This window comes from Argopecten irradians, chromosome 13 (assembly GCF_041381155.1).
Source record: "Argopecten irradians isolate NY chromosome 13, Ai_NY, whole genome shotgun sequence".
NCBI lineage: Eukaryota > Metazoa > Mollusca > Bivalvia > Pectinida > Pectinidae > Argopecten > Argopecten irradians.
Window position 1 is genome coordinate 36,539,471 of NC_091146.1, and position 21,200 is coordinate 36,560,670.

At 37.7% G+C, this 21,200-nt stretch overlaps 1 protein-coding gene across 1 annotated transcript in view; it reads left to right on the forward strand.

The window, feature by feature from the left end:
* Positions 1–2,196: 2,196 nt before the first annotated feature.
* LOC138306359 (hemocyte protein-glutamine gamma-glutamyltransferase-like) overlaps positions 2,197–21,200 on the forward strand; it is a 51,943-nt gene continuing 32,939 nt past the window's right edge. Inside the window, 9 exon segments of the mRNA XM_069246801.1 lie at positions 2,197–2,818; positions 3,323–3,547; positions 3,767–4,027; positions 4,488–4,606; positions 6,591–6,698; positions 7,029–7,154; positions 7,157–7,205; positions 13,236–13,374; positions 19,184–19,290. Coding sequence (XP_069102902.1) covers positions 2,686–2,818; positions 3,323–3,547; positions 3,767–4,027; positions 4,488–4,606; positions 6,591–6,698; positions 7,029–7,154; positions 7,157–7,205; positions 13,236–13,374; positions 19,184–19,290 — 1,267 coding nt within the window. The 5' untranslated portion in view covers positions 2,197–2,685.

Genomic DNA, 21,200 nt, shown 5'->3' on the forward strand with positions numbered 1-21,200 from the left:
TTTGTATTTCAAAAGAGAGAGGGCTTCTTCAAATAACTTGGAAAACGTGTGCCCAATCCCAGTATATATAAGATATCACAATAAAATATGTTTAAATCAATATTTCAAAAAAGGTATCCCCCCAAAACAATAATACATACAGACTCAGATGAAAAATACTACATATATTTTTACTCAGATGAAAAATTCCACATATATTTTCACTCAGATGAAAAATACCACATATATTTTCACTCAGATGAAAAAATACCACATATATTTTCACTCAGATGAAAAATACCACATATATTTTCACTCAGATGAATTTTCACCATAAAACCTTACATTTTTGTATTTTTGTTATTTTTTCTTGTGACCGTCTGGTATGTAAGACGTTAGAATTGTGCCTGCTGTCCCCATTGCATGATCGTAAAGGACGACTAAATCCTATCTTTTCTCTTTTTCCTTAATGAATCATTTCGTCTTTGATTGGACTCCACTTTTTAACATTAAGTTGAAAGTTTGCAAAATGTTTTAGTATCATTCTTACATACTGGTTTAAAACAAATTGTATTGTCAACATTAACTGATGGTGGCTGATATCGGTCAAGTCGCACTGTCACATTGGCGACCCCGCCATGCGATAATGCGCCAAACGATTGTATGACAGTGCGCCAAGGGACAACGCGAATACGCCAAGCAAAGGCCGACATTACGACAACGCACCATGCGATTGTGCGACATTACGCCATGCAACACTGTGCTATGCGACAGTGCGACCACATGGCACATTGAAATGGTGGCTGATTTTGCCCATGTCGTACTGTCATATTGGCGTCCCCGTCATATGATGATGCGCCTTGCTACGAGCGACACTGCGCCAAGCCAAGAGCGACAATCCAGCATGCGACAGAACGACAATACGCAATGCGCCATGCTACATTACGACAATCAGCCATGCGACAGTGCGACAATACGCAACGCGACAATGCGCCAAACAAAAAGCGACAATTCGCCAAGAAAAAATCGACAATGCAACAAATCGACATTGCGACTATGCGCCAAACGAAGAGCGACAATGTGTCATGCGACAGTGGACAATTCGCTATGCAACAGAAACACACTGTCGCATGGCGGGGTTGCAAATCCGGTACACTAGCTTTGCAGTAATATATAAACTTGACTTATTTCACATCGATTGAGAAACAAGTTATGCTTCTTATAGAGAATACACGGTTAGTATCTTACATTACAAGGTTTATTTTGATGCGAGACTTAGGAAAGCCGAGATCTCGGCTTTCCGTGTCGAGCACCAAAATAAACCTTGTATTGTAAGATACTAACCGTGTATTATGTTTATCCTGCAACCATTATGATATTCAAAACGAAAGCAAATTGCCAGTTATTTACTTGGTTTTGCTCGAAGCGAGACGCTTCTTTGATGCGGAGGAAAAGATTAATTCACTTATCCGAATGAGAGTGTACTCCTTTTTACTACCGTGGGAAATATATAAGCGCATTCGCAAACAGTACCAGTAATTCTATTTAGTGTGTAATATCACTGAAACGAAATGAAAAAATTGAAAAAAAATAATAATTACCAATTACAGGTTTTTTTTTTTTACAATACCTACTTTTGCAATGAGCAAAGAAAAAGACGCCATCGCCGTACGAAATGTTCGATATCGTAAAAATGTCGTCATTCCGGTGAATGTGACATCACTTATTAGCGGGACTGAATGACGTTTCATTCACTGGAAGGTTAAAGTTCAGGTTCAAGTTAGAAAATGCTCCGTCAGATTTGGAACAAATTCACGTGATTGTATTGACGGATAAAGCATATCGTATTGACGAATAAAGCATAAGTTTTATCCGGCAGTAGTTATCCGTCAGTATGTTGGACAGTTGCAGAGTAAAAAAAAAACACTTTTGATGGTCTGGTTAAAAGCGCATTCGTGAAGTGTCTTAGTATACAGTAAATCCGGTGTAACGAGAAGCATTCTATCTCGTCCAGATCTTTGAATCACTCTTTGCACTTTCGATTCACTTACATTTAAGATAGTTGATAATGATGTAAGAAAACGCTATGAAGTTAAATGATACAGACGGTGTATGTGTGTAACACATACTCAGAGTCATGTACAACAGGAAATGTCGATCATATGTTTTTATTTATATACACATACATGTACTAGGTCTGATGCTAGCTCCGCCGTGTAATTGTGTGTAACACTCTAACGGTATCTGCACTATTAATGTGTGTGCTGGGTAACGGAGACTGCAGTTTCTATCGGGTTTAAAAGCTGATTGGGACATCACGTGTACTTACACCAATAGAAGAACGTTACGTGTTCCAGGACGGATTTAACCGAACCAGATTTTGAAGTTTCTTTGTATTTTTCTATTGAATCAGTATATATATAGTAACGATGCTATGATTGGTTAGACACGAAGTTATTGGCAAGTTCTGACCAATCACAAGAACCGTTATATCACAGATAATTGATCTTACATGCCTACTAATCAGTGCAAGAGGGATTTTCCACCTATGACTGAAGAGGAGGCTTTAGAGTGATGACGTCATCAACTAAATGCAGATAAGAATAACGCGGAGCAATCGCAGCATTCGCAGCAGGGGACCAGACTAAGTTTAATGTTGAACTATCGAATCGTATCAGTTTAAAATTAACGTTAAAGGGAACAAGGATGGGCACTATATGTTCATGTCTAAAGCAGGGGAAAGGGGCTCCACCCCAACCTGTCAGTGACACAGTGACACGTGAAGGCAGATTCCCCCTTAACACGACCCCTAGCGGCGGCCAGCTTGACCCGGATATAGGTGGCGTATTGGCGTTTTGATTTACTAATATTTACATTTCCGTTTTTTGTCCAGCGATTCCATCAATTGACCGGCTGTTACATTAATCGTATAACGTTGAAAAAACGAAGTGTTATCTGATCGGATCATTAAAATTGAAAAGAAATAGTCGGTTGAAGTGTAAATATAAGGAATAATTGTTATTTTGTGTTGTTTACTGGGATGTAAACTTCATTTGTTGGACAGATATTTTAAATCATTCCTGAAATATGTACTAACAGAGACAACAAAGTGTCACTATAATAGTTTTATCTGATAACAAGGTTTTATACAAAAATGGAGTGAAACCAAGAGTATTTTTAATGCAATTAATACTATAAAATTCCTTTGTGTAATCTAAATTGAATTGTTCTATGGCTTCTGTATTTCTGTCTCGGCTTCTTACTCTGTACTTACAATGCATTCCGCATTTCTATTTCCGCCTCCCCTCAGTATTTACAACGCTTTCCGTATTTCTATTTTCAGCCGCCCCTGAGAAGGTCAAGGACGTCATCACTGTGAGTGACGTCAGATTTAACCTGTATGACGATACTTTCCACCATCATACGAACATATACGAGCTCACTGACAAACGCCCGGGCAAGGACGAGTTTCTCGTTGTCCGGAGGGGTCAATCATTTCAGACGACCTTGACCTTGGACCGACCATATGACCCGAAAAGTGATGAAATATGCCTTATCTTCAGCACAGGTAATCTCTTGAATTACAATAGAAACTTGTCATTCCAAACGACAAAAAATAACGATCTATCCTTGAATGATGTATTATTGGCTCGTGTCACGTGACTCATCAAAGCTTCAAGACCATGTTCATATCCACCAAATCACAAAATGAGATTCCCGCGGTAAAGGATTAGGTAAAGGTGATAGGTATGACGTTACTAATGTTGTTAATTTGTTGCGGTGATAGGTCCCACGCCAAAGCCTACCAAGGGCACTCTGGCAAAGGTCCCCGTCTCCGAGGACAGTGGGGCAAAACAGTGGGGAGCCAAGGTCACCAAACGCTCCGACAATGACCTTCAACTAGACGTCATGACCCCGCCAATTTGCGCAGTAGGACGCTGGAATATAAAGGTGCAAGCTGTGAAGAAAGGAGGAGATTCGGGCTCCGGTACTAAGGTTTATAGTCACCCGAAGCCTATCTACATCCTGTTCAACCCCTGGTGTAAAGGTAAACCTGTCTTTAACGACCACCACTTTACTAAAAACCTAACCATAGCGACCGTTATCATATAACCTGTCTACAACGACCACCATTGGACATAAGCATGTTTATAGTGACCATTCTGATAAAGTATGTACTGTATATATAACAACTATTTTAATGAAACTTATTTAAGGGGACATTCCCATATAACCCGTCTATAACGATCACCACTTCAATGACACCTGTCTACAGCGACCATTACCATAAAGTCTCTTTATAACGACCACTTTACTGAGACTGTCTATATCAATCATTTTCAGATAACCTGTTTATAAAGGCCACTTCACTGAGACCTGTCTTTAGCGACCATTTTCGTATAACATGTATATAACGACCACTCTTTTGAGACCTGTGTAGATTGACCATTCTTGTATCAAATACCATTTAATTCTCTCTGTTCACTGTTGCCTTATATTTTACACAGATGACCAGGTGTACCTCCATGACGACAAGCTGCTGGACGAGTACATTATGAACGAGACGGGAAAAATCTACGTCGGCAACACCAAGTCCATATATGGTAGAGGATGGAGCTTCGACCAGGTAAACAGGTGTCCATGTCTGACAGGGTGTTTGGGAATGGTTAGAGTGAGTGAGTGAGGAATGGGTGGTTAGAGTTGGAGATATGTTGAATGAGAGTGATTCGGAGTGAGTGGGAACGAGAGAGTGATTCGGAGTGAGTGGGAACGAGAGAGTGATTCGGAGTGAGTGGGAACGAGAGAGTGAGTGAGTGAGTGGGAACGAGAGAGTGAGTGAGTGAGTGGGAACGAGAGAGTGAGTGAGTGAGTGGGAACGAGAGAGTGAGTGAGTGAGTGGTCATTAAATTTGCAGTTTATTGTAATTTCAAGGCCAATTAATATTGTGTGTTAACTTTGTAGTTTTATGTTTTTAAGTTTTTTTGTGTTGTCGTTGTACATGGTTTGAAGGCCGTTAAGTTTTGTTTTCGTGAACGTTGAAGTTTGAAGACTGTTAAGTTTTGTTTGTTACGTTGTAGTTTGAAGACCGTTAAGTTTTGTTTGTTTGTAACGGTGTAGTTTGAAGACTTTTAAGTTTTTATCTATTAACGTTGAAGCCATTATTTTTTTCATCTGATGATGCTGGGCTATTCAAATCGTTTTACGTCCGTCATCCATCGTCCGTCCTGCCGTCCGTCTGGCCGTTCACATTTCTTGTTATCGCTATTTCTCAGAAAGTGCTGAAGGGAAATTTTCAAAATTTCACTTGTAGGTTCCCCTAGGGCCCTAGTTGTGCATATTGCATTTTGAGACTGATCGGGATGGCCGACAGGATGCCATCTTGGATTTTGACAATTGCAGTTTGTTACTGCTATTTATCAGAAAGTGATGAAGGGATCTGTCTCAAATTTCATGTGCAGGTTCCCTTAGGGTCTAGTTGTGAATTTTGCATTTTCGTATCGATCGGTGAACAAGGTGGCCGACAGACCGCAATCTTGGATTTTGAAAGTTAAAGTTTGTTTATTTATCAGAAATTTCTGAAGTAATCTGTCTCAAATTGTATATGTAAGTTTCCCTAGGTTTGCATATTACATTTTAGGACTGATCAGTGAACATAATGGCCGAGAGGATTTTAATAGTTATTTCTCAGAAAGAACGAAGCAATCTGTCTCGAATTGTATATGTAGGTTCCCCTAGGGCCTAATTGTGCGTATTACATTTTTAGGACTGATCGGTGAACAGGATGGCCGACAGGCCGCAATCTTGGATTTTGATAATTGAAGTTTGTTAACGCTATTTCTCGGAGAGTACTAAAGCGATCTATCTCGAATTTTTATGTGCAGGTTCCTCCCCTAGGGGACTAGTTGTGCATATTGCATTTTGGGGACCGATTGGTCAACAAGATGGCGACAGGCTACCATCTTGGATTTTGATAATTGAAGATTTTTACCGCTATATCTCAGAAAATACTGAACCGATCTGTCTCAAGTGTCATATGCAGGTTCCCCTATGACCTTAAAAGTGCATATTGTATTTTGGATTTGATAATTGAAGTTTGTTACTGCTATATATCTCAGAAATACTGAAAAGATCTTTCTATAATTTCATATGTAGTATATAGTAAAAGTTTTAAAAGCAGAGAATAGATCCCTCTTTCCATTGTCGGACATAGATCATTCTTTGGTGGGCGCCAAGATTCCTCTTGTTGTATGTTAATGATGTAATGTTAAGACCGTTAAGTTTTATTTGTGTTAACTTTGTAGTTTGAAGACCGTTAAGTTTTATTTGTGATAACGTTGAAGTTTGAAGACCGTTAAGTTTTATTTGTGTTAACTTTGTAGTTTGAAGACCGTTAAGTTTTATTTGTGATAACGTTGTAGTTTGAAGACCGTTAAGTTTTATTTCTGTTAACGTTGTAGTTTGAAGACCGTTAAGTTTTATTTCTGTGAACGTTGTAGTTTGAAGACCGTTAAGTTTTTTTTTGTTATCGTTGTAGTTTGAAGACCATTAAGTTTTGTGGGTTAACATTGTAGTTTGAAGACCATTAACTTTTGATTGTGTTAACGTTGTAGTTTGAAGACCCTGTTTTAGACTGCGTCCTTGACCTTCTGGACCAGAAAGGATTCCCAGCATCCAGCCGAGGTGACCCGGTCAAGGTCGCTCGTAAGCTCTCGGCCTTGGTGAGTTCGTGCTATAGATGCAATGAAGTACTTTACATTGGCTTATATTGATGATATTCTGTCACACCAGAGATTGTAATCCTTTCTCACGTAACAGGAGTTAAGTTTTTCAAAGTCAGGCGCTAACTTATTAACTGTATAAAATCATTATATCCATTTCTCCTATATACCCTTTGGTCCGTGTGAATATTTAGGATTTGTCACGTTTATGGATTCTATGGATTTTGTTTATGTTACTTTTTTTCATACCATTCTCCGCAGATTTTAATTTACATGTTTTTCCATTTTCTTTTAAATTGAATTATCTAAATTCGGCTTGGTATGCTTCAGGTTAATTCGTCGGATGAAAGCGGTGTCCTGGTTGGAAACTGGTCGGGAGACTATGAAGGAGGAAAGAAACCCACAGCCTGGACCGGAAGTCACGCCATCTTGGAGCAGTACCACAAGACCAAGTCACACCGGTCATGTTTGGTCAGTGCTGGGTCTTCTCTGGAGTACTGACAACATGTAAGTGGGTTTTATTGAAATATTTGTAGTATTGACCACATGTAAGTCGGTTTGATTGAAGTCTTTGTAGTACTGACCACATGTAGGTCAGTTTTATTGAAGGATTTGTAGTACTGACCACATGTAAGTAGGTTTTATTGAAGGATTTGTAGTACTGACCACATGTAAGTCGGTTTTATTGGAGGATTTGTAGTACTGACCACATGTAAGTCGGTTTTATTGAAGGATTTATAGTACTGACCACATGTAAGTCAGTTTTATTGAAGGATTTGTAGTACTGACCACATGTAAGTCGGTTTTATTGAAGGATTTGTAGTACTGACCACATGTAAGTCGGTTTTATTGAAGGATTTGAAGTACTGACCACATGTAAGTAGGTTTGATTGAAATATTTGTAGTACTGACCACATGTAAGTCGGTTTGATTGAAGTCTTTGTAGTATTGACCACATGTAAGTCGGTTTGATTGAAGTCTTTGTAGTATTGACCACATGTAAGCCGGTTTTATTGAAGGATTTATAGTACTGACCACATGTAAGTCGGTTTATTGAAGGATTTGTAGTACTGACCACATGTAAGTCAGTTTTATTGAAGGATTTGTAGTACTGACCACATGTAAGTCAGTTTTATTGAAGGATTTGTAGTACTGACCACATGACCGTCGGTTTTATTGAAATATATTTGTAGTACTGACCACATGTAAGTCAGTTTTATTGAAGGGTTTGTATTACTGACCACATGTAAGTCAGTTTTATTGAAGGATTTGTAGTACTGACCACATGTAAGTCGGTTTTATTGAAGGATTTGTAGTACTGACCACATGTAAGTCGGTTTTATTGAAGGATTTGTAGTACTGACCACATGTAAGTCGGTTTTATTGAAGGATTTATAGTACTGACCACATGTAAGTCGGTTTTATTGAAGGATTTGTAGTACTGACCACATGTAAGTCGGTTTTATTGAAGGATTTGTAGTACTGACCACATCTAAGTCGGTTTTACTGGTGGATGTGTAGTACTGACCACATGTATGTCGGTTTTATTGAAGGATTTGTAGTACTGACCACATGTAAGTCGGTTTTATTAGCCCACCATCATCAGATGGTGGGCTATTCAAATCGCCTTTCGTCCGTGGTCCGTCGTCCGTCCGTCCTTCCGTCCGTCCGTCCGTCCTTCCGTCCGTCCGTCCGTCCGTCCGTTAACAATTCTTGTTACCGCTATTTCTCTAAAAGTACTGAAGGGATCTTTCTCAAAGTTCATATGTAGGTTCCCCTAGGACCCTAGTTGTGCATATTGTATTTTGGGACTGATCGGTCAACAAGATGGCCGCCAGGCAGCCATCTTGGATTTTGATAGTTAAAGTTTGTTACCGCTATTTCTCAGAAAGTACTGAAGGGATCTTTCTCAAATTTCATATGTAGGTTCCCCTAGGACCTAGTTGTGCATATTGCATTTTGGGACTGATCGGTCAACAAGATGGCCGACCAGCCGCCATCTTGGATTTTGATAGTTAAAGTTTGTTACGGCTAATTCTCAAAAAGTACTGAAGGGATCTTTCTCAAATTTCATATGTAGATTCCCCTAGGACCCTAGTAGTGCATATTGCATTTTGGGACTGATCGGTCAACAAGATGGCCGCCAGGTAGCCATATTAGATTTTGATAGTTAAAGTTTGTTACCGCTATTTCTCAGAAAGTACTGAAGGGATCTTTCTCAAATTTCATATGTAGGTTCCCCTAGGACCCCAGTTGTGCATATTGCATTTTGGGACTGGTCGGTCAACAAGATGGCCGACCAGCCGCCATCTTGGATTTTGATAGTTAAAATTTGTTACGGCTAATTCTCAGAAAGTACTGAAGGGATCTTTCTCAAATTTCATATGTAGGTTCCCCTAGGACCCTAGTAGTGCATATTGCATTTTGGAACTGATCGGTCAACAAGATGGCCGCCAGGTAGCCATCTTGGATTTTGATAGTTAAAGTTTGTTACCGCTATCTCTCAGAAAGCACTCAAGGGATCTTCCTCAAATTTCATATGTAGGTTCCCCTAGGACCCCAGTTGTGCATATTGCATTTTGGGACTGATCGGTCAACAAGATGGCCGACCGGTGGCCATCTTGGATTTTGATAGTTAAAGTTTGTTATCGCTATTTCTCAGAAAGTACTGAAGGGATCTTTCTCAAATTTCATATGTAGGTTCCCCTAGGACCCCAGTTGTGCATATTGCATTTTGGAATTGATCGGTCAACAAGATGGCCGACCGGTGGCCATCTTGGATTTTGATAGTTAAAGTTTGTTACCGCTATTTCTCAGAAAGCACTGAAGGGATCTTTCTCAAATTTCATATGTAGGTTCCCCTAGGACCCCAGTTGTGCATATTGCATTTTGGGACTGATCGGTCAACAAGATGGCCGACCGGTGGCCATCTTGGATTTTGATAGTTAAAGTTTGTTACCGCTATTTCTCAGAAAGTATTGAAGGGATTGTTCTCAAATATCATATGTAGGTTCCTCTAGGACCCTAAATCTGCCTATTGCATTTTGCGACCACCATCTTGGATTTTGATAGTTTAAAGTTTGAAAAGCAGAAAAAAGAATTGTAAGTTTGAAAAGCAGAGAAAAGATCCCTCTTTCATTTGTCAGACATAGATCAATCTTTGGTGGGCGCCAAGATCCCTCTGGGATCTCTTGTTGAAGGATTTGTAGTACTGACCACATGTAAGTCAGTTTTATTGAAGGATTTGTAGTACTGACCACATGTAAGTCAGTTTTATTGGAGGATTTGTAGTACTGACCACATGTACGTTGGTTTTATTGAAATATTTGTAGTACTGACCACATGTAAGTCGGTTTTATTGAAGGGTTTGTAGTACTGACCACATGTAAGTCAGATTTATTGAAGGATTTGTAGTACTGACCACATGTAAGTCGGTTTTATTGAAGGATTTTTAGTACTGACCACATGTAAGTCGGTTTTATTGAAGGATTTGTAGTATTGACCACATGTAAGTCGGTTTTACTGGTGGATGTGTAGTACTGACCACATGTAAGTCGGTTTTATTGAAATATTTGTTAGTACTGACCACATGTAAGTCGGTTTTATTGAAGGATTTGTAGTATTGACCACATGTAAGTCAGTTTTATTAGAGGATTTGTAGTACTGACCACATGTAAGTCAGTTTTATTGAAGGATTTGTAGTACTGACCACATGTAAGTCAGTTTTATTGAAGGATTTGTAGTACTGACCACATGTAAGTCAGTTTTATTGGAGGATTTGTAGTACTGACCACATGTAAGTCAGTTTTATTGGAGGATTTGTAGTACTGACCACATGTAAGTCGGTTTTATTGGAGGATTTGTAGTACTGACCACATGTAAGTCAGTTTTATTGAAGGATTTGTAGTACTGACCACATGTAAGTCAGTTTTATTGGAGGATTTGTGGTACTGACCACATGTAAGTCAGTTTTATTGGAGGATTTGTAGTACTGACCACATGTAAGTCAGTTTTATTGGAGGATTTGTAGTACTGACCACATGTAAGTCAGTTTTATTGAAGGATTTGTAGTACTGACCACATGTTAGTCAGTTTTATTGGAGGATTTGTAGTACTGACCACATGTAAGTAGGTTTTATTGAAGGATTTGTAGTACTGACCACATGTAAGTCAGTTTTATTGAAGGATTTGTAGTACTGACCACATGTAAGTCAGTTTTATTGAAGGATTTGTAGTACTGACCACATGTAAGTCAGTTTTATTGAAGGATTTGTAGTACTGACCACATGTAAGTCGGTTTGATTGAAGGATTTGTAGTACTGACCACATGTAAGTAGGTTGTAATGAAGGATTTGTAGTACTGACCACATGTAAGTCAGTTTTATTGAAGGATTTGTAGTACTGACCACATGTAAGTCAGTTTTATTGGAGGATTTGTAGTACTGACCACATGTAAGTCGGTTTTATTGAAGGATTTATAGTACTGACCACATGTAAGTCAGTTTTATTGAAGGATTTGTAGTACTGAGCACATGTAAGTCGGTTTTACTGGTGGATGTGTAGTACTGACCACATGTAAATAGGTTTTATTGAAGGATTTGTAGTACTGACCACATGTAAGTCAGTTTTATTGGAGGATTTGTAGTACTGACCACATGTAAGTCAGTTTTATTGGAGGATTTGTAGTACTGACCACATGTAAGTCAGTTTTATTGAAGGATTTGTAGTACTGACCACATGTAAGTCAGTTTTATTGAAGGATTTATAGTACTGACCACATGTAAGTCGGTTTTTATTGAAGGATTTATAGTACTGACCACATGTAAGTAGGTTTTATTGGAGGATTTGTAGTACTGACCACATGTAAGTCAGTTTTATTGGAGGATTTGTAGTACTGACCACATGTAAGTCAGTTTGATTGAAGGATTTGTAGTACTGACCACATGTTAGTCAGTTTTATTGAAGGATTTTGTAGTACTGACCACATGTAAGTCAGTTTTATTGGAGGATTTGTAGTATTGACCACATGTAAGTCAGTTTTATTGGAGGATTTGTAGTACTGACCACATGTAAGTCAGTTTTATTGGAGGATTTGTAGTACTGACCACATGTAAGTAGGTTTTATTGAAGGATTTGTAGTACTGACCACATGTAAGTCAGTTTTATTGAAGGATTTGTAGTACTGACCACATGTAAGTCAGTTTTATTGAAGGATTTTAGTAGTACTGACCACATGTAAGTCGGTTTTATTGAAGGATTTATAGTACTGACCACATGTAAGTAGGTTTTATTGGAGGATTTGTAGTACTGACCACATGTAAGTCAGTTTTATTGGAGGATTTGTAGTACTGACCACATGTAAGTCAGTTTTATTGGAGGATTTGTAGTACTGACCACATGTAAGTCAGTTTTATTGAAGGATTTGTAGTACTGACCACATGTAAGTCAGTTTTATTGGAGGATTTGTAGTACTGACCACATGTAAGTCAGTTTTATTGGAGGATTTGTAGTACTGACCACATGTAAGTCAGTTTTATTGGAGGATTTGTAGTACTGACCACATGTAAGTAGGTTTTATTGAAGGATTTGTAGTACTGACCACATGTAAGTCAGTTTTATTGGAGGATTTGTAGTACTGACCACATGTAAGTCAGTTTCATTGGAGGATTTGTAGTACTGACCACATGTAAGTAGGTTTTATTGAAGGATTTGTAGTACTGACCACATGTAAGTCAGTTTTATTGGAGGATTTGTAGTACTGACCACATGTAAGTCAGTTTTATTGAAGGATTTGTAGTACTGACCACATGTAAGTAGGTTTTATTGAAGGATTTGTAGTACTGACCACATGTAAGTCAGTTTTATTGGAGGATTTGTAGTACTGACCACATGTAAGTCGGTTTTATTGAAGGATTTGTAGTACTGACCACATGTAAGTAGGTTTTATTGAAGGATTTGTAGTACTGACCACATGTAAGTCAGTTTTATTGGAGGATTTGTAGTACTGACCACATGTAAGTCAGGGTTATTGGAGGATTTGTAGTACTGACCACATGTAAGTCGGTTTTATTGAAGGATTTAATTATACATTGTATACAGTATGTGTCACATAGTAAATCATGATAGTATTTGTTTGTTTTAAATTCAATATTCTGTACGCGAAAATATAAAATATGGAAAGCTTTATGAATAAAAAATTATTGTAATCTTATCACCAGCAAAAAATGGGATGAACTTAAATTCAGCTTCAGAAGTTCATCATTTATACAGTTTTCCTTTCAGGATATGTTTCAGTATTTTCAGTTCTTTGATTTTCCATAAGATTGTCGAACTTCAGGTGAGACCTATAGATGCTAGAACTATGACGAACTTAAATTTCACTGGTGAATTTCATTGTATACAGTTTATTTTGCTTGAAGATTTTATGTCTATATTACATCATTTATACAAATTATTTTTAACGTTTCAGTACTTTCATCGTATAGTGTTTATTTTCCTTTAAGGTTTGAGTACTTACAGTACTTTGATTTCTCATAGGTTGCCGAACGCTAGGATTACCAGCTAGAAGTGTGACAAACTTCGCCTCTGCGCATGACACTGACGTCTCCATCACTATTGACTATCACTTTGACGAGGAGGGCAAACCTATGGAGGAGTTCAACGGGGACTCGGTCTGGTGAGTCTGGGTGTGGGAAGTACAGGGCAATACTGAGTTAAAAGTTATGGTCCCTTGTGAGAGAATGAGTTAACAGGAAAAGGGGAATGAAATCAGTTATGAAATAAATAAATGGAGTAAGTGAATGGAAAAAAGGAATGAGTGAATGGAAAATGTGAATGGAATAAGTGAATGGAGTAAGTGAATGGAAAAAAAAGGAATGGGTGAATGGAAAATGTGAATGGAATAAGTGAATGGGAAAAAAAGGAATGAGTGAATCGAAAATGTGAATGGAATAAGTGAATGGAGTAAGTGAATGGAAAAAAAGGAGTTAGTGAATGGAAAATGTGAATGGAATAAGTGAATAGAAAATGTGAATGGAAAATGTGAATGGAATAATTGAATGGAGTAAGTGAATGGAAAAAAAAGGAATATATGTGAATGGAAAATGAGAATGGAATTAAATGAAAGGAGTAAGTGAATGGAAAAAAGTAATGAGTGAATGGAAAATGTGAAAGGAATAAGTAAATGGAATGAATGAATAGAAAAAAGGAATGAGTGAATGGAAAATGTGAATGGAATAAGTGAATGGAGTGAGTGAATGAAATGAGGCAATTACGGAAGCGTATTATGCTCACATAGGAAAAATATTTTTCAAAAGAACGAAAATGTTTTATTTGGCCGCCGCTTAATACGCTTCTGTGGACAATGGGATCACATGGATCTGAGAACTAATTACAGTTTTATATCAATATGGACTCGCCAGACTGTCCATAGAACATTTTAGACGCCTTAAGGATCCAGATCAAAAATCGATAAAAATCATTTTCTACATGGTACAATACATGCCCATAAAGTCTGTTATCGTATATACTGCATTTATAAGTCCCACTAGACCCGCCCCCTAATACTGAAGATGACCATTGGGGACAAAGGAGTACCAGTAACACAACAACGAACGGATATGTGGTAACTTGTACTCGCAGAAACAGTGTGTCCATGTTTTGTCTCATATCGCAAATTACATTTTTCAAAAGCAAGAAAGATAACTCGTACAAACAAGAATGACCAATGCTGTAGCTTGAACACGTGGTTTTGATTAATGGCGTGGCTTCATGAGAGTAATATTGGTTCGCCCTGGGCAGTGTCTGAATGACCATCATGTTGTCCTATCATGTAAAACTCCTACTCAAAATGTGCCTACAAAAACAGCTTATCATAACGTCATATGTTTTAGAAACTTACCGTCTTTCAAATATTTCCCTCCATCAACTCTTTCGGGAATATTTCGGAAAGAAATCTCGCGAGAATAGAAGATGGCGATATTCGGACCAAGTCAATATTAGGTCCTTGTACGTTTATGTAAAATGTGATTTTTACCGATTTTTGATCTGAACTTCTAATACGTCTAAAATTATCTATAGGCACTCTGGAGGGTCCACATTGATACACAGGGACCTGGCACGATTTTTTTTAAACTAACAGTATACATATATATATATTATAGTATCAAGGGTATGAACTCGGCGGTCGAGAAAAACTTACCTCTTTTCTTAAAACCGTGATTATTTTAATAAATGGGCTCTATACAAAATTGATGCATATCTTACCTTAAAAAGAAATAATTTATCTTTCCATTGAGTGCTTGATGAACAAAATTGGCCAAGTATTGACGAAGTTATGGCTTGATGAATCGGGAAATTTACGAAAAATATGCTAGGTAGACATTTCCCTGTCCGGTCGAAATGTCGTTTCGGCTCTAATGGGTACCTCAAAAACCAAGCCAAAATCACAAAATCTACGCTTGTGGTGATAAACAGTACCCATAACTGTGTTCATTCACAATCTCCTTTGGAGGTGTCATGTGCCGTACTTTGTAGAAATTCCGTTTAAACATCGTGTAGCTCACTTACTTTAACAATCACCGCCATGTTCATTTGTTCTTCGGAACGCTTCTCGATTTTACATATCGGTACTACATGATGCAAATTTGTAGTGTTGTGCTTGTATGTAAAATCGAGAGGCGTTCCGAAAAACAAAAGAACATGGTTAAAGTAAGTGAGCTACACGATGTTTAAATGGAGTTTCTACAAAGTACGGCACATGACACCTCCAAATGAGATTGTGGATGTTCATCATGGTTTTAAAAAAATAGGTCAGTTTTCTCGACCGCCGAGTTCATACCCTTGATACTATAATATAGAGTTGTATAATGTTGGTTAAAAAAATTTCGTGTCAGGTCCCTGTGCATTGATATACTCTCTTATTACTAATGCTCAGATTCATATGAATGGGATACGTAAATGGCACGAATGAAAGGACTGAGTGAATGGAATAAGAAATATAATGTGTGAATGGAATAAGAAATATAATGAGTGAATGGAATAAGAAATACAATGAGTGAATGGAACAAGAAATATGATGAGTGAATGGAACAAGAAATATAATGAGTGAATGAAATAAGAAATATAATGTGTAAATGGAATAAGAAATATGATGAGTGAATGGAATAAGAAATATGATGAGTGAATGGAATAAGAAATATAATGAGTGAATGGAACAAGAAATATGATGAGTGAATGGAACAAGAAATATGATGTGTGAATGGAACAAGAAATATAATGACCGAATGGAATAAGAAATATGATGAGTGAATGGAACAAGAAATATGATGAGTGAATGGAATAAGAAATATAATGACCGAATGGAATAAGAAATATAATGAGTGAATGGAACAAGAAATATGATGAGTGAATGGAACAAAGAAATATAATGACCGAATGAAACAAGAAACATAATGACCGAATGGAATAAGAAATTTAATGAGTGAATGGAATAATAAATATAATTAATGAATGGAATAAGAAATATAATGACTGAGTGGAAGAACAAATATAATGAGTGAATGAAATAAGAAATATAATGACTGAGTGGAATAACAAATATAATGAGTGAATGAAATAAGAAATATAATGAGTGAATGGAATAAGAAATATAATGAGTGAGTGGAAGAAGAAATATAATGAGTGAATGGAATAAGAAATATAATGAGTGAATGGAATAAGAAATATAATGAGTGAATGGAATAAGAAATATAATGAGTGAATGGAATAAGAAATATAATGAGTGAATGGAATAAGAAATATAATGAGTGAATGGAATAAGAAATAACGATGAGTGAATGGAATAAGAAATATAATGTGTGAATGGAATAAGAAATATAATGAGTGAATGGAACAAGAAATATAATGAGTGAATGAAACAAGAAATACGATGAGTGAATGGAATAAGAAATACGATGAGTGAATGGAATAAGAAATATAATGTGTGAATGGAATAAGAAATATAATGAGTGAATGGAATAAGAAATATAATGTGTGAATGGAATAAGAAATATAATGAGTGAATGGAACAAGAAATATAATGACTGAATGGAATAAGAAATACAATGAGTGAATGGAACAAGAAATATGATGAGTGAATGGAACAAGAAATACGATGAGTGAATGGAATAAGAAATACGATGAGTGAATGGAATAAGAAATATAATGTGTGAATGGAATAAGAAATATAATGAGTGAATGGAATAAGAAATATAATGAGTGAATGGAATAAGAAATATAATGTGTGAATGGAATAAGAAATATAATGAGTGAATGGAATAAGAAATATAATGAGTGAATGGAACAAGAAATATAATGGGTGAATGGAACAAGAAATATAATGACCGAATGGAATAAGAAATATAATGAGTGAATGGAATAAGAAATATAATGAGTGAATGGAATAAGAAATATAATGAGTGAGTGGAATAAGAAATATAATGAGTGAATGGAACAAGAAATATAATGAGTGAATGAAACAAGAAATATAATGACCGAATGGAATAAGAAATTTAATGAGTGAATGGAACAAGAAATATGATGAGTGAATGGAATAAGAAATATAATGGGTGAATGGAAAAAGAAATATAATGACCGAATGGAATAAGAAATATAATGAGTGAATGGAATAAGAAATATAATGTGTGAATGGAATAAGAAATATAATGAGTGAATGGAATAAGAAATATAATGTGTGAATGGAATAAGAAATATAATGAGTGAATGGAACAAGAAATATAATGACCGAATGGAATAAGAAATATTATGAGTGAATGGAATAAGAAATATAATGAGTGAATGGAATAAGAAATATAATGAGTGAATGGAATAAGAAATATAATGAGTGAATGGAATAAGAAATATAATGTGTGAATGGAATAAGAAATATAATGAGTGAATGGAATAAGAAATATAATGAGTGAATGGAATAAGAAATATAATGAGTGAATGGAATAAGAAATATAATGAGTGAATGGAATAAGAAATATAATGTGTGAATGGAATAAGAAATATAATGAGTGAATGGAATAAGAAATATAATGAGTGAATGGAATAAGAAATATAATGAGTGAATGGAATAAGAAATATAATGAGTGAATGGAATAAGAAATATAATGAGTGAATGGAATAAGAAATATAATGAGTGAATGGAATAAGAAATATAATGAGTGAGTGGAATAAGAAATATAATGAGTGAATGGAATAAGAAATATAATGAGTGAATGGAATAAGAAATATAATGAGTGAATGGAATAAGAAATATAATGAGTGAATGAAATAAGAAATATAATGTGTGAATGGAATAAGAAATATAATGAGTGAATGAAATAAGAAATATAATATAGTGAATGGAATAAGAAATATAATGAGTGAATGGAATAAGAAATATAATGAGTGAATGGAACAAGAAATATAATGAGTGAATGGAACAAGAAATATAATGACCGAATGGAATAAGAAATACAATGAGTGAATGGAATAAGAAATATGATGTGTGAATGGAATAAGAAATATAATGAGTGAATGAAATAAGAAATATAATGTGTGAATGGAATAAGAAATATAATGAGTGAGTGGAATAAGAAATATAATGAGTGAATGGAATAAGAAATATAATGTGTGAATGGAATAAGAAATATAATGTGTGAATGGAATAAGAAATATAATGAGTGAATGGAATTAGTAATTGGGTAAGTAATTAACTAAGAAACGAAAAAAAAACCAACTTGATGTAAAGGGAGATAACCAGTGTCAACATTGCCAGACGATACCACGTGGTTGTAAGGTGTTTTGATGTCTAATAGTTTCAGAACATCATTATAATATATGTACAATCGCTAGGACATACTGTTATGCTTACAAACAGACTTGACCACGCCGCGATCAGCGTACGATTAAGACAAGAGCTGTTGGAGAACAGCAAAGCTCGCCTATTCAGAAGAAGTTGATGTTCAAGTATTTACTATTTAAACATGGAAATATGACAAATTAACAGACTCAAAAACCCCCTAAAGGACCCCAAATTGGTTGTATTATCACGTTCAGCATCCATACACATTAGGAAAATAAAATCATAAACATTTATGATGACTTAGGCTTAAACAATAGACAAAATAGAAACTTGCTCAAAAACTTTAACATGGAAATATGACAAATTAACAGACTCAAAAAACCCCTAAAGGACCCCAAGTTGGTTGTATTATCACGTTCAGCATCCATTCACATTAGGAAAATAAAATCATAAATATTTATGATGACTTAAGCTTAAATAATTGACGAAACAGAAACTTGCTCAAAAACTTTAACGTGAAATGGGACCCCAACGCTGACGCCGACGCCGACGCCGACGCCGACGCCGACGCCGGGGTGACAACATTAGCTCCCCCTATTCTTCGAATAGGCGAGCTAATGAAATTAGAAACACAATTTATTTTTTATCCGATCAGGAATTTCCACGTGTGGAATGATGTGTGGATGGCCCGACCGGACCTGAAAGACCAAGAGTACGGAGGATGGCAGGCATTAGATTCCACTCCACAGGAAACCAGTGACGGTAAGTTATAAGATCAGGAGTACGGGGGATGGCAGGCGTTAGATTCCACTCCCCAGGAAACCAGTGACGGTAAGTTATAAGACCAGGAGTACGGGGGATGGCAGGCGTTAGATTACACTCCCCAAGAAACCAGTGACGGTAAGTTATAAGACCAGGAGTACGGGGGATGGCAGGCGTTAGATTCCACTCCACAGGAAACCAGTGACGGTAAGTTATAAGACCAGGAGTACGGGGGATGGCAGGCGTTAGATTCCACTCCCCAGGAAACCAGTGACGGTAAGTTATAAGATCAGGAGTACGGGGGATGGCAGGCGTTAGATTCCACTCCCCAGGAAACCAGTGACGGTAAGTTATAAGACCAGGAGTACGGGGGGATGGCAGGCGTTAGATTCCACTCCCCAGGAAACCAGTGACGGTAAGTTATAAGACCAGGAGTACGGGGGATGGCAGGCGTTAGATTCCACTCCCCAGGAAACCAGTGACGGTAAGTTATAAGATCAGGAGTACGGGGGATGGCAGGCGTTAGATTCCACTCCCCAGGAAACCAGTGACGGTAAGTTATAAGACCAGGAGTACGGGGGATGGCAGGCGTTAGATTCCACTCCCCAGGAAACCAGTGACGGTAAGTTATAAGACCAGGAGTACGGGGGATGGCTAGGCGTTAGATTCCACTCCTCAGGAAACCAGTGATGGTAAGTTATAAGACTAGGAGTACGGGGGATGGCAGGCGTCAGATTCCACTCCTCAGGAAACCAGTGACGGTAAGTTATAAGAGCAGGAGTACGGGGGATGGCAGGCGTTAGATTCCACTCCTCAGGAAACCAATGATGGTAAGTTATAAGACCAGGAGTACGGGGGATGGCAGGCGTTAGATTCCACTCCTCAGGAAACCAGTGACGGTAAGTTATAAGACCAGGAGTATGGGGGATGGCAGGCGTTAGATTTACACTCTTCAGGAAACCAGTGATGGTAAGTTATAAGACCAGGAGTACGGGGGATGGCAGGCGTTAGATTCCACTCTTCAGGAAACCAGTGACGGTAAGTTATAAGACCAGAAGTACGGGGGATGGCAGGCGTTAGATTCCACTCTTCAGGAAACCAGTGACGGTAAGTTATAAGATCAGGAGTACGGGGGATTGGCAGGCGTTAGATTCCACTCCTCAGGAAACCAGTGATGGTAAGTTATAAGACCAGGAGTACGGGGGATGGCAGGCGTTAGATTCCACTCCTCAGGAAACCAGTGATGGTAAGTTATTAAGACCAGGAGTACGGGGGATGGCAGGCGTTAGATTACACTCTTCAGGAAACCAGTGACGGTAAGTTATAAGACCAGGAGTACGGGGGATGGCAGGCGTTAGATTCCACTCCCCAGGAAACCAGTGACGGTAAGTTATAAGACCAGGAGTACGGGGGATGGCAGGCGTTAGATTCCACTCCCCAGGAAACCAGTGACGGTAAGTTATAAGACCAGGAGTACGGGGGATGGCAGGCGTTAGATTCCACTCCTCAGGAAACCAGTGATGGTAAGTTATAAGACCAGGAGTACGGGGGATGGCAGGCGTTAGATTCCACTCCTCAGGAAACCAGTGACGGTAAGTTATAAGACTAGGAGTACGGGGGATGGCAGGCGTTAGATTACACTCCCCATGAAACCAGTGACGGTAAGTTATAAGACCAGGAGTACGGGGGATGGCAGGCGTTAGATTCCACTCCCCAGGAAACCAGTGACGGTAAGTTATAAGACCAGGAGTACGGGGGATGGCAGGCGTTAGATTCCACTCCTCAGGAAACCAGTGATGGTAAGTTATAAGACCAGGAGTACGGGGGATGGCAGGCGTCAGATTCCACTCCTCAGGAAACCAGTGATGGTAAGTTATAAGACCAGGAGTACGGGGGATGGCAGGCGTTAG